Consider the following 13,952-nt stretch of genomic DNA (forward strand, 5'->3'; position numbering starts at 1 on the left):
TTGTATTGATTAAATGTGAATTATTGAAGACATGCCTTTAATCTGAAATTATTTGCTATCGGTTGCTTTGTGTTTCTGTTCATATTAATTTTATTTTTTTTAAAGTATGTATACGTCACTATGAGTTGTTTTAACATCTTTGAACAGAAGACACTAGGCACAAAATATCATTTTGGTTATAAAAGCAAAGTTTAAACCGAAACATGAAGAAAAAGTTACAAAAAAAAAAAAAAAAAAACGAAGAAGAAAAAGTTACAAAAAAAAAAAGAAGAAAAAGAGGATGAACGAGTCCAAGCAGCAGCTAAATGTGAAGTTTAATGAGTTTTTCGATTCGTTTTCAGAGCAACAGATAAAACAAGACGTTTAAAAAATAATAAGAAAAAAAAGCTCAGTGACTTGATATTTGTAGAATTACTATTTTATTGTGTGAACACTAGGGGGCGCTAAGTGCAGGTTTCAGAGTCTACGGTGGACACCGGCATCTGTAAACGGACTTCATGACTTTGGTAAGACCACCAACGTTTAAGGTACAAGTAGCGCTACATGTTTAATGTATATTTAAGTAGTTCACTTGGACTGGTAGTGGTAGTTTATAGGCTGCTGTCGCCATGGGAACACAAGGAAATGTGACGGCCGTTACTTCCGGGTCTGACAAAAAACGACTCGATAGCACCACTAGCGGCAGGAGGCTAACATGCAGGGCCATTAAACTGACATTAATGCAATAATTATCCCAATGTGTTAATGTTAAATTAAAGCGGAAAACTGTACAACACTAGCATAACACACAAAATTTTGATTTTGGTAGAAATGTGTAGAAAGCAGAAATTAACAGACTTATTTACTTTATATTTATATATATAATTTACACTTAAATATTTTAATGTGTTAAAATACATAAAAAGTACTCTCTAGTGGTTAAATTTAGTATTAGTTTGAGGCCTAGGAGGTTAAAATCATTAGTTTTTAGGGCAAAAATCCCTTAGTAATTAGATTTCATATAAATTATATAGTTTAAGGCAGATGTAGGCAAGTTTTATCACATCAGGGGCCACAAAAATGTGTTTGTATGATCAGAGGGTCACATGATCAACATTGATGTCAGTATTTAAAATAATGAACTATCTGAGCATTAATACAGGAAAGAACAAAGAGTTTTTATAGTCATTTTGTGTGTTTTTCTGTCATTCTGTGTATGTTTGTTGTTGCCTTGCTCGTTGTGAGTTTGTGGAGTATTTTTCATGTTTTTCTTCTCTTTTTGTGTACTTTTGCAGTCATTTTCTGTAAATTTGTATAATTTTCTGAGTAATTTTGTGTGTTACTGTTGTTGTTTTGTTCATTTTTGTACCAGTTTTGTGTTTTTGGAGTATTTTTTGTGTTTTTACCTTGTCTTTTACTGTATTTTCCTGCAATGTGGTAATTATTTGTATTTTTTTATGTATTCTTGCTTTTTTTTTTCCTGTATTTTTATGTCATTTTGTACATTTACTTTGCGGGCCGCATAAAATTTGACCACAGGAATTCTGAGTACCACCTGTCAGAAAATTTCCTATGTTTCCCTGAAGTGTGTATGTTTGGGAATGGCATGCTCATCTATTAATGACACGTCTAGGGGAGGTTTTGACAGGCGTTCTTGGGGAGCAGCATTTGTGCTCGGCTACTGAACACATAACACTATCATAAGTTACCTCCGCTCTCTGCATATTATTTTCCCTTCCAATAACTGGCCTCCGGGGGGGGGCTGTCTGACCTTTTTAACTACAGTCCTAAAATGAGAGCTGGGACCAGGGGTTTCATACCGCTGCCTACAGTCTCAGACTGGGAGCTGGGTTAAATTGGTGGAATGCTGGTCTACAGGCCTGTTGAGCCCCCCTGGGGGCTATGATGTTGGATTTAGGACCCAGGGACTCAGGAGCAGCTGGAGGGTGGTCAGGGGGACATCCAGGCTCTCACCCCCCAGGTTTAAAACCCCTGTGACAGAAAGACCCCAGCTGGGCCTGTACAACCAACACAGAGGTCAGAGGTCAACATCAGGTCTAGAAAACAGGTGAGTATGTCTATTGGGGTGATTGATATCAGATTGAGGATGCACACTAATCATCCTTCTTTATTTTAGTTTCAAGCTAACAATGACCAAACTAAAACACAGAACATGCTGGTGGATTTTCCACATCCTAAAATAATCTCAGCCTCAGGGATCATTTATTACTGTCTGAAATAATACCTCATCTCTACTTTTGATTTCAAATAAAAACTAATGTGAACACTGAGCTGACGAGCTCACAAAGTAAAGTTATAACCGTGATCAGCTTCAAACAGGAGACACATCCTGGGGTCTGATCCACCTCAGCAGGGCCGCCCCCCGGGGAGGGCGTCTAGTGTTACTGGCCGGGGGTCCACTACTTCTCAAAAGTTAAAATTAGCATTTGAAATTATTTCAAAATAAAAGCATTTGACTGCTGATGTTGTTTACATCCTGATCGATGACACCTGCTGAGGCTCCGCCCCTTCCGTCCGCCTGAAGTAGGAAGTAAAGAGGCAGCGAATGGAAGCACTGGGAACCAGTGTGAGTCCAGTTTATTATGTCTAAACACACCTGTACCACTTTAATCATGCTGTGATTGATTGGTGCGTGACATCATTAGCGTCATTATCACATTTAAAATATAAAAACATTTCATTTGCTCTTCAATGACTGAACTAATGAATATCAGAGAAAAGAAATAGATTTATATTTGTCATTAAATGTCGTTGCATTTCACTAGTGAAACAAACAAGAACAGAACATAAATAAAGACAAATATATATTCTACAGAAATGTTTGTTATGAAATAACAAATATAAACACAATCATATAAAGTATCTGTGTAGCCTGTGATGATGATGATGATGATGATGAGGAATGTGAGCCTCCCTCCCCCTCAGCGCTCACACACACAGGCTGGGGCTCTCCCCATAGGAACCTCCTCCTCTGATGGTGGCTGAGCTGGACTGAAGGAGAAGGAGAAGAAGAAACAAAAGCAGCTGGGAGGAGACGAGTGTGAGAGAGAGCGGTAAGCAGGAGGATGGAGGAGAGGAAACGCATCATCACATGTTTACTGTCATCACCTGTTGGTCAGAGACTTCAAACTTCTCCTTCATGTAATCCCAGGATGAGGAACATAGTGAGGAACATAGAGATGATTGACGCTTTGCAATGATTCTGCTAATGTTTGTGTGGCTCAGGATCAGAAACAGTATGAATGAGTTCTTGCTTTACTGTAAACTCACTGGGTTAGGGAAAAAAAACCATGATGATGATGTTGAACATTCATCTGATTCTTCAGAGCAGCAACATCAGGTTCATCCTCCTGTAGTGAGGGAACATTCTACCGTTCATCTACATCTACAGTGTGAATAGATCAGAATAATAAACACTAAGTTACACGTGAACTAACTTTGTTTCTATTGGATCAGCATCAGCTCTGATCAATGAATCAATAACGTAACGTAGGGCTGTTAGAGCAGCAGGTGAAGAGTTAACGTTGTGTTGGCTCAGAACATAAAGAGCTTTGATCCTCTCACAGCTGGACAATGTCCATCTGGAACCTTCTCCATTGTCTGTAGAACCAACCAGGATTTCATCACATCAACACATTCACTGGCTCTGAGCCTCCACTGGGGGCGTGTCCTCCACTGGAGGCGTGTCAACCACTGGAGGTGTGTCCCTCACTGGAGGTGTGACCTATGACCTCACCTCACTGACACACACTCATCATCCTCCTCTCCCTCCTCCCACTAATGAATGGAAACATTTTTATTGATTGATTGATTTAGATCATGTAAATTACAACTTAAAATCAGTTTAAAATAAAATAAAATAAACAAACATCAAGAAATAACAACAAAACAGTATCTTGCATCTTCAAATTCCTATGCATCTTAGTTTAAGTGAACAAAAATGAGTTGGAACCACTTTAATCTTGTCTAGTGTGTGTGTGTGTGTGTGTGTGTGTGTGTGTACTGTAGGTGGAGGCCTGAATGAACAATGGGTGACTGGAGTTTTCTGGGGCGGCTGCTGGAGAACGCTCAGGAACATTCTACAGTGATTGGAAAGGTGAGGGCGTGGTTGGATGCAGCAGTGTGGTTGGATGCAACAGTGTGGTGGGATGCAGCTGTATGGTTGGATGCAGATGTTGGATACTGATGTTTGTCCCTCCCCCTTAGGTGTGGCTCACGGTGCTGTTCATATTCCGTATCCTGGTGCTGGGGGCAGCAGCTGAGGAGGTGTGGGGGGACGAACAGTCAGACTTCACGTGTAACACGCAGCAGCCCGGCTGTGAGAACGTGTGCTACGACGAGGCCTTTCCCATCTCACACATCAGGTTCTGGGTTCTTCAGATCATCTTTGTGTCCACGCCCACCCTCATCTACCTGGGCCACGTGCTGCACATTGTCAGGATGGAGGAGAAGAGGAGGGAGAGGGAGGAGGACCTCAGGAAGTCCATGCGGCACCAACAGGACCACGACCCTCCTTTTTACCATGGAGGGGGCGGGAAGAGAGAGAAGCCCCCCATTAGGGACGAACACGGGAAGATCCGCATCCGAGGAGCTCTGTTAAGGACCTACATCTTCAACATCATCTTCAAGACGCTGTTTGAAGTGGGCTTCATCATGGGCCAGTATTTCCTCTACGGGTTCCACCTCCGGCCGCTCTATAAGTGTGGCCGATGGCCGTGTCCCAACACTGTCGACTGCTTCATCTCCAGGTCACATGTTTAGTCTGAGACTAAATGCACTCAGGAGCCATGGTTACATGATGGCCACGCCCCCCACAAGCTCAGTAGGATGTGATTGGCCTGAGAAAACACAACGTTATAGAAGGAGACACAACATAAACACTTCAATACAGACAGAAGGGTAGTTATTATAAGCATTATTATGATTATTACAAACAGTATTATTATTATTAATTATTATTATTATTTTAACAATAACAATGTGCACTAAGATACACAAAATAGTCTTCTGTATTAATAAATAAGTTGTATGATGTGTCACTATCAATTTAACTAATTAAATTTGATAAAAAACCACACAAAATAACATTATATAATAATAATAATAATAATAATAATCATAATAATAATAATAATAATAATAATAATAATAATAATAATAATAATAATAATAATAATTATTATTATTATTATTATTATTATTATTATTATTATTATTATTTACGTTCCTGTTCAACGGGCGTGACTAATCTGCCAGCCCGGACACATTTGCACTTACACCGGAACTCCGGCGGAAAGTTCGATCAGCGGAGCGCAGAGCTACTTCCGCTTTCCGCAGCAGTGTCAAACTGTGTTTAATCTCTCTACTGTTGCCATAGCAACAGGTGACACGCATACGTTGTTTTTGCTGTTTATATGATTTAAAAACTTAACAAAGATATGTTTTATCTCTCGTGTCTAATCAGCTGTGATTGGCTGTAATTTACGGTGTCGTCACGTGGATCGGTGTGACGTCATGAGTCAAATGTCGTTAATTTCCGGTTAGCCGTTCATGGAGCTAACAGTAAACGGTAAGAAACTCACTAATACTTTATTATTGGTTTGAAAATACTCAGAATAACTGTAGTTAAAAAATAGACAGTTACTAACAATAATAAACACGTTCATTAATAAATTAAATACAAACATAGAGTAAATATAAACCCTTATTAAAAACACAAAATGATTTCCTTTATTTCCTTACATTTTTCTTTTAAGGAAATTTATTTGATAGCAGAGGAAAATATAATAAAATAGAAAGCAATTATTGTCATACACAATGTATGGGAAGAACTAGTCTAAACAGGGTTTTTCAACCTTGGTTTTGGGACCCCATGTGATTTCCCCCCATCCCCCCCCCCCCCCCCCCCCATCCCCCCCCCCCCCCCCCAAAAAAAAAAAAAAAAAAATACACATCAAACACACAATAAAGATCAAATAACTGTGTCCTACACTGAAACTTTCTCAAATATAAATCGAGTTCAAATACAATGCAGTAAAAATATCTGAGGATATCTGAGGTGGCTACTCCGTATTAGTAACACACTTTAATAAACACACTAATATAAACACTTTAAAAAACACACATTTTAAAGGAGTATATTTCAAGATGTATAAATCATAGTGGTTAGTGTAACTGCAGTGTTCAGCGAAGCATCAACTGTTTATCACTAGAGCACAGTTGATTAGTTACTGTAACTAGAGGATGGATTACCGACCGAACCCCGACGGCACTGGACGGGTCGGGTTCGGACAAATATTTATAACTGGTGGGTCGTGTTCGGTCACATGGTGTCGTTTGCGTGCAGCGTTCTTCCTTTCCTGCTGCAGCTACTGTCGCTCTGAAGAATGCAGCTTTAACCGTCTTCTTCTCATTCTTCTTTATTTCCGGGTGTTGAAACGCCTCTCCGAACCGTTGAACGTGCACCAGCGTCATTTGACTTCACGTCTGCAGAAATGCGCAGGAAAATTTGTACCCGGAACAGCATTACAAAATATATCACACAGTCTGTTCAAGGCAATAGGGAGAAATGTGTGTGGGCTCATTCTCTTTGGTTTGAAGTGCTTCATCACCCATTAGAATTAAAAGACTTAGAATTAATGTTTATTTTTTCACAAACCCTGCCCTACGCTCCTTTAATAAACACACTTTAATCAACATGATCAAAAAATTGATCTAGAAGAAAAATGTCTCTGGGAGTCGCCGTCGTTTGTGAGATAAAACTGAGATCACGACCCTAAAAATGTTGTGAACCTGTGATTTAAAGTGACCGTAAACATGAGTGTCGTACATTAACAGTTGTTTTTGTTTCAGACCCACAGAAAAGACCATCTTCATCATCTTCATGCTGGTGGTGGCTTGTATCTCGCTGGTTTTGAACCTGTTGGAGATCTACCACCTGGGCTGGAAGAAGCTAAAACAGGGCGTGGCCAACGAGTTCAGCCCTGACCACGACTCACTGGTATTGGACAGGGAGCCTGGAGGCCACGCCTTCTCAACACAGAGGTCTTCATCACACCTGGCGTCGCTCCCAGTCTATGCCAGCGTGAGTGCCGTGGAGGAGGAAGGAGCCTACAGCTCATTGGAGGGCCCAGGCTCCGCCCCCGGGCCTGCGTTACACAATGCGGAGGACGTGGCCGACCTCCTGCTGGAGGATGAGCAGAACTGGAGCAATGCGGCGCTAGAGCTACAAAGTCTCCATGACAAGTGTTCATGGTCCTCCTCCAACCTAGCCTCGCCCCCTTCCTCCTCACACTCCTCCTCCTCTAACTCTCCTGTGGAGGTGACGCCTACATCTGAAGACCAGCCCCACCCCTCCACCTTCCCCACGCTGCCTCGCAACACGCCGCTGGCTATGCTCTACCCTCAGGAGCCAAGTGTGGAGCAGGAAGAAGACACAGACCTCTCCTCCAATCATCAGCTCCCCACAGTGAGGGCGGAGCTTCATCAGCCGCCTGCAGACGTTTGGAAGCTGGGATGGGCCGGACGCAGCGGAGGCTTCAGAGTGAGACCTGACGACCTGGAAGTGTAGCTACAACACACACACACACACACACACACACACACACACACACACACACACACACACACTCTGAAACCAGGGCAGGGATGGAAACCAATCACCTTATTCACGTGTCTCCTCAAAGGTTTTGTTCATAATATATTTGTGAAAACAACAATGTGTTGAAACAATGATTTTCAGAAGAAACAGTTGAATCCTCCTTTACGTAGAGTTGAACTTCTAGAATGATCTAAATATCCCTGAGTCACATGCAGATATTTAGCTTTAAACAGATCAAATGCAGCTGCTGCTGAATCCACAGAAATATGAAGAAGTTTAGGTTGTAGTGCAGATTTAACCCTTTAATGACCTTTCAAAGCACTATGATCACCTTTACGTGAACCTTTCTAACACAAACCCGTGAATGTGAGGCTTTATGAAATGTTTCCTTCCTAACCGCGTGGTTGGAGCTGACAAAGATTTGCACACTTAACTTAGATTTAAATGACCTCTGACTTATTCTGGATTAGAGATGTGGGACAGATGTGGGTGGAGAGGGTTAAGTTATCTCAGATGATCAATGATGTCACCTAGTCACACAAACCAAACGGATGTTTGAAGAATCGTGCCTTGTGTCTGTGTGATCATGTCCATGTTCTCACATGTTTACACAAATGTTCCTGAATAAACATTTTGTAATATTAAAGAAAAGCAACTTTCATCTGAAATCTGTGACTAATCCCGTTTAATATTCTACTTCAAATCAGAACGTCTGATTGGACCTGAGGGAGAGAACTCGTGGGAAATATTTTACTATCAACTCACTTCTTTTAAAACTTATTGGAGCTCTAAATCAGGGGTGTGGAACTCATTTTAGTTCAGGGGCCTCATACAAAGTAGTTTGATCTTAACTGGGCGTCAGATTTTTGTACTTTACAAGACGTATAAATCATAAATACAGTATTTAAGGTGCTGAAAGTCCCTGCAGGATTTTCTCTTTAAAAATTGTGTGTGTGTGTAAATGGACTTGATTTTATAAAGCGCTTTATCACCACACTGAATCAGTCTCAAAGCGCTTTACATATCATTCACCCATTCACTCTCACATTCACACACCGGTGCCATGCAAGGCGCTAGTCGACCACTGGGAGGAACTTAGGGTTCAGTGTCTTGCCCAAGGACACTTCGACACATAGTCAGGTACTGTGATCGATCCCCCAACCTCTCGATCAGAAGACGACCCACTACCACCTGAGCCACGGTCGCTGTGTGTGTGTGTGGTGTGTGTGGTGTGTGTGTGGTGTGTGTGTGTGTGTGTGTGTGTGTGTGTGTGTGTGTGTGTGTGTGTGGTGTGTGTGTGTGTGTGTGTGTGTGTGTGTGTGTGTTGTGTGTGTGTGTGGTGTGTGTGTGTGTGTGTGTGTGTGGTGTGGTGTGTGTGTGTGTGTGTGTGCGCGCGTGCGTGCGCGCGTGTGTGTGCGCGTGCGTGCGTGCGCTGACTGTACTAATTCTTTGTCCAGGTTCACATTCTCAGTCTTTCTGACCAAACAAACTCTAACCCTGTGTTTGTAAAAAGGCCTTGAATTCTTTTGTGTTGTAATGTGACATTCAGAGTGTTGGGGTGAATAGACAGGGTGTGTGTGTGTGTGTGAAAAACTCAAGCTTTATTTAAGCTCAGATGTGTTTAAAGAAAGAATGACTTCTTTATTTAGGGAGAGAGAGACATGAGGGACACGAGAAACATGACAAACATGAGGGACATGAGGAACATAGGAGGGACATGGAGGGTTAATCCTGACATCCCATCATGGCGGCGGTGACGGGCAGAGGTTGTGGGGCGATCCGACTCATCGTAAACACCTTAGGGCTATCGTAGTGGTAATAGTGGGAGCCTTTGAACACCTTCACTCCGTCCGCCCCACACAGAGCTCCATCCAGGTCGGACAGGGGGAGGGTGGCATTACTGGCCACCACCCTGGGTGTGGCCTCCAGGTCCACATCATGCATCATGCGTCCTGTCAGAGGAACCGTTGGCATATATATCATATATCAACTAATCTATATTAGCGAGTCTATATGAACTAATCTACACTGAACCAGTCTATATGAACCAATCTATATCAACTAATCCATATGAACCAGTCTATATGACTTAGTCTATATGACCCAGAGTGGTGGAGTCCAGACCTTGGATGATGTGGACCATGTGTTCATCAGGGCAGACAAAGGCTGCGTCCACATGTCCCTCTACTCCGAGCTCCTCCTTCAGGGTCTTTGGGTATTCTGAGATCAGGGTGTAGTGGGCGTCACCCTTGTAGATGTAGACCTGATCGTCCTGGAAGCAGAACAGTTGAGTTAGTGGAACCAAAGGGTTCTCCATCATCTACAGCTCACCTTGATCATGTAGATCTTATTGGCGTAGGAGAACACGGCGTCTACGCCTGAGGTCACTTCCTTCCAGACCCTGGTGATGGAGAATGGGTGGAGTCCGTCTCTCTGGGTGTCCATACGCATGTACGTATCACCTGAGTCATTGATCTGCGATATGATCACATGCTCCCACTGTGTGTGTGTGTGTGTGTGTGTGTGTGTGCGTGTGCGTGTGTGCTTGCGCGTGTGCGTGTGTGTTTACCTTTAAACATGTAGGTTTTTCCTGAATCATCAGCAGTGATGGCGTCCAGTTTGAATTCACTACATTTGGGAACGGTTCCATTGCCGTGACCTTCAGGACAGACGTAGCGGGTTAGCTTTAAGTTATCAAAGTTCTATGTGACGTTCTGGTCCTTCAATCACTCACCCATGCCCTTGCATTTCATGAAGTATCTGCGTGCATCCTTGGGGTACCCGGGAGGAACCTCTCCTGTGACCGGGTGGAATCTGGTGAAGTTGTGTCCATGGAAACAGTAGTAGTGTTCCACCCAGCGGAATACGGAAGTGCATGCGGGCACCTGGGACCACGTCTTGGTCTTCACCGTCTTTGTGTCGATGTCGTACACATGCACATCGTGTCCTGCTGGGCCACATCAGTCATCAGAGGGTTGCTGGTTCTAACCTGGTCCTTGTAGTCCCTTAACTCTAACTGCTCGTGTTCTACGTTTGTGTGTCTGCAGTGTGATTTATTGTGTTGATAACTCAGTGTGTGTTAGTGTGTAGTATGTCATGTACACTGGTGTCAGTGGTTGTTGTTGTGCTTTAAATGGTACTTGTCCTACCAAACTGGTCATTTTACATTTTTTAGTATTTTTGATCCTTTTAAATGTTCCTACATGTTTGTGTTGATACCTTTAGTGTCACTAATGGGTCTTAGCATTATTTATTGTTGTGTTGCTAAATCGTTGCCGTTGTCTCTTTTCTTCTTTACATCCTCTCTCTTTGTTTGTGTTAATGCAAGAAGTTTGTCTCATTTCCCTGAGATATTTAGCATTATTTTCCCCTGGTTCTGTTTCTTGGGTCTACTGTAATGTGTGTACTTGAGTTAGTTTAGTTAGCATCTCCTTCAGCTGAATCTAGTTAGTGTTGTGTGTGCGTCACTAGGGGGCATCATAGACCTGCCTTTAAAGAACAGGACAGAGTCCGTCATGCACTCTCCTTTGGGACACTCCACAGCTGCATCCAGATGTGAGGGGACTCCTGGGAAGTCCTCCTGGATCTCTTTAGGGTACCCTTCTTCTAGAGTATGGTTGTAGTAGCTAAACACCTTATCGTCCTTGGAGGGGTTTTAAAGAACAGGTCAGAGGATTAAAGCAGCAGCAGAAGAAGAAGAGTGTGCTGCACGTCAGATGTACCAGGAAGAAGTAGATGTGGTCGTGGTCATCCTTGTTGTCCTCGTCGTGCATGCGGAAAGCAGCGTCCACGTGGCCGATGTGATGGATGTCATCCAGCTCTTGGAAGGACTCATTGGAGAGGTGGGCGGGACCAACAAAGCCCTTCCATAGATGTTGACCTGAGGAGCGACCGATATTAAGTTTGTGCAGAAAACAAGATGCTGTGAATGAAGTGTTTCTCACCTTTGAAGAAGAAGGCGTTTCCCTTCTCATCAGGAGTGATGGCATCAAACTCCAGACCTTCACAACGCTCAGGCAGAGCAGCTTCAAGTGTTCCAAAGAAAAAACAACTACTTCAACCTCCAAAATTCATGTTTTTGCACATTAACGCTCGTAATGTAAATGCACCGCAGTGTTTGGAATAACATGAAACAGATCAAGTTTGGAAGAACTCACCATTTACTGTTGCTTGATGTCTGTAAGAGAAAAGTTAACAATTAGTGCAAATACACAATATACCAATCTATATTAATCAATCTGTATCAACCAATCTCTATTAATCCATCAATATCAACCAATTTATATTAATCAATCTATATCAACCAATCTCTATTTATCAATCTTTTTTAACCAATCTCTATTAATCAATCTATTTCAACCAATCTATATTAATCAATCTATATCAACCAATCTCTATTAATCAATCTATTTCAACCAATTTATATTAATCAATTTATTTTAACCAATCTATATCAACCAATCTATATTAATCAATCTATATTAATCAATCTATATTAACCAATCTCTATTAATCAATCTATTTCAACCAATTTAAATTCATCAATCTATATTAACCACTCTATATTAAGCAATCTATTTCAAGCAATCCATATTAATCTGTTTCAACCAATCTATATTATTAATGAATCTATATTAATCAATTTATTTCAACCAATCTATAATAATCAATCTATATTAATCAATCTGGATCAACCAATTTATATCAACTAATCTATATTAACAAATTTATAACCACTCAGTCAGGCTCAGTCCTGCTAATACTCAGACTCTGTACATTGGGATTTGTTTAGCTGTTGAACTTTAGTCTCTGGTGTTGATCAGTGTTTATGAAGCATCAGGTGTTTCTTCTTCTGTGAATTTATAAATGAAGGTTTGAGTCTCTGAGTTCTCACTCTATCCTTTCCTAGAACATTCCCTCACTTTTCCTTCTATTTTTAAAAGTAGTTCAGAGGACCAGTATAAAGGACCAGTATAAAGGACCAGTACTCACACAGGTGCTGCTGTGCTGAGGGCCAACATCAGGCCCAGAACCAGAGTTTTCATGATCAGCTCCATGTTGTCCTGATCAGGTCCCAGTCTCGCAGAGCTGAGCTGGTACGTGATCCCAGGCTTTTATTCTTAAATCCATGTGGGTGGACCCGGATGTGTTTGCACAACATGAAAGTACTTGTGTACTTGACGATCTGTTTTCTGTGAATTTGAATCATGATGAGGGAAAGCATGGAGCATGAACTTTACTTTTATCTGAGGGAAAGTTCTAGAGTTTAATTTATCAGAGACATGCAAGGATTCAGACTGAAGGAAAAACCCTGATTGAATTTGATTGGCCACAGGCACTGCCATCTAGTGCTAGAATAACATAAAGTAACAACTCATAACATAAAGTAACAACTCATAACATAAAGTAACAACTCATCTAGTGTTAGAATAACAAAGTAATTTAACATCAGTATCAACAACATTATTCAACATAGTCAGTGCTAAATATTCACTTGGACCATGTGACTCATTCCACTTATTCTGCATTGAAAGCATAGCAGTGTTTAACTGTTAGTATTAGCATTATGCTAATCCCATGTATCTGTAAGGAAGTTTCTCAGCTAAACACTGGAACCTCTGACACTCTTCCTTCGGAATTCATAATGACTTGGTTGGAATAATCTGTTATTACACCAGGGTTCCTCAAGGGCTGCAGTCTTGCAGGTTTTAGAGCTCTTCATCAGAGTCTTCATCAGTCGCAGAGTTAGGAAACCTCAGAACCTTTTGCCCTGATTGCAGCATCGATGATGCCTTCAAACAAACACCAGTTAGAAGTATTGACTGTGAATCCAAAGTCTGATCCAAGCAGGCGCCAGTCACAGGTCCAGGGGACTAAATTTATGTGGGTCCGGAGTGTTTAGAGAAGGTATGAGGTAATAATTGTTCTTGAACTGTACAGAAAACATTGTGCAATGCATTGAGTTCATAAAGAGCTCCAAACAACACGAAGCAGAGTAAATGTTAGAGTCACAGTATTTATTTTGTTTTCTTCACTGTACAAACATTATGAAACCCAGGCTGAGGTTAAACATGTTTGCTCTACTGACCACACACTGATCACACGCTGATTACAATGAGCTGAGAATGGAAAAGTAGATCCAACTCAAGGGTTAAGGTCCATTGACATTAATATGTGTTCTTCTGTACTGTGATGTTTTAGATCTTAAAAAGGAGAAGACTGAGGAACGATGCTGTTAGAACACCAAAGTCTGTCGTTCCATCACAAGAAAGCACAAAGTGTTACAGATGTGACTAAAATCTCATCAGACTTTGATAAACTACAAATTTTAATGAATACACCTAACCCTAAC

General features: G+C 41.6%; 2 protein-coding genes across 2 annotated transcripts in view; one reads left to right on the forward strand and one right to left on the reverse strand.

Moving 5' to 3' along the window:
* The first annotated feature begins 306 nt into the window (after positions 1-306).
* Positions 307-13,952, forward strand: part of LOC114474788 (gap junction alpha-3 protein-like) — a 42,678-nt gene continuing 29,032 nt past the window's right edge. The window contains exons 1-5 of the mRNA XM_028465310.1: positions 307-506; positions 2,926-3,053; positions 4,009-4,096; positions 4,207-4,748; positions 6,853-7,566. Coding sequence (XP_028321111.1) covers positions 4,028-4,096; positions 4,207-4,748; positions 6,853-7,566 — 1,325 coding nt within the window. The 5' untranslated portion in view covers positions 307-506; positions 2,926-3,053; positions 4,009-4,027. The remainder of the gene's footprint in view (positions 507-2,925; positions 3,054-4,008; positions 4,097-4,206; positions 4,749-6,852; positions 7,567-13,952) is intronic.
* hpxb (hemopexin b) lies at positions 9,245-12,690 on the reverse strand. Its single transcript, XM_028465358.1, has 10 exons — positions 12,593-12,690; positions 11,758-11,777; positions 11,545-11,625; positions 11,323-11,480; positions 11,090-11,243; positions 10,335-10,547; positions 10,170-10,259; positions 9,932-10,062; positions 9,725-9,872; positions 9,245-9,552 (listed from the first exon to the last, which is right to left on the reverse strand). The coding sequence occupies exons 1-10, from the start codon at positions 12,655-12,657 to the stop codon at positions 9,326-9,328; spliced, it is 1,287 nt and encodes a 428-aa protein (XP_028321159.1). The 5' UTR covers positions 12,658-12,690; the 3' UTR covers positions 9,245-9,325.

Source organism: Gouania willdenowi, chromosome 2, assembly GCF_900634775.1.
Source record: "Gouania willdenowi chromosome 2, fGouWil2.1, whole genome shotgun sequence".
Taxonomy (NCBI): Eukaryota; Metazoa; Chordata; class Actinopteri; order Blenniiformes; family Gobiesocidae; genus Gouania; species Gouania willdenowi.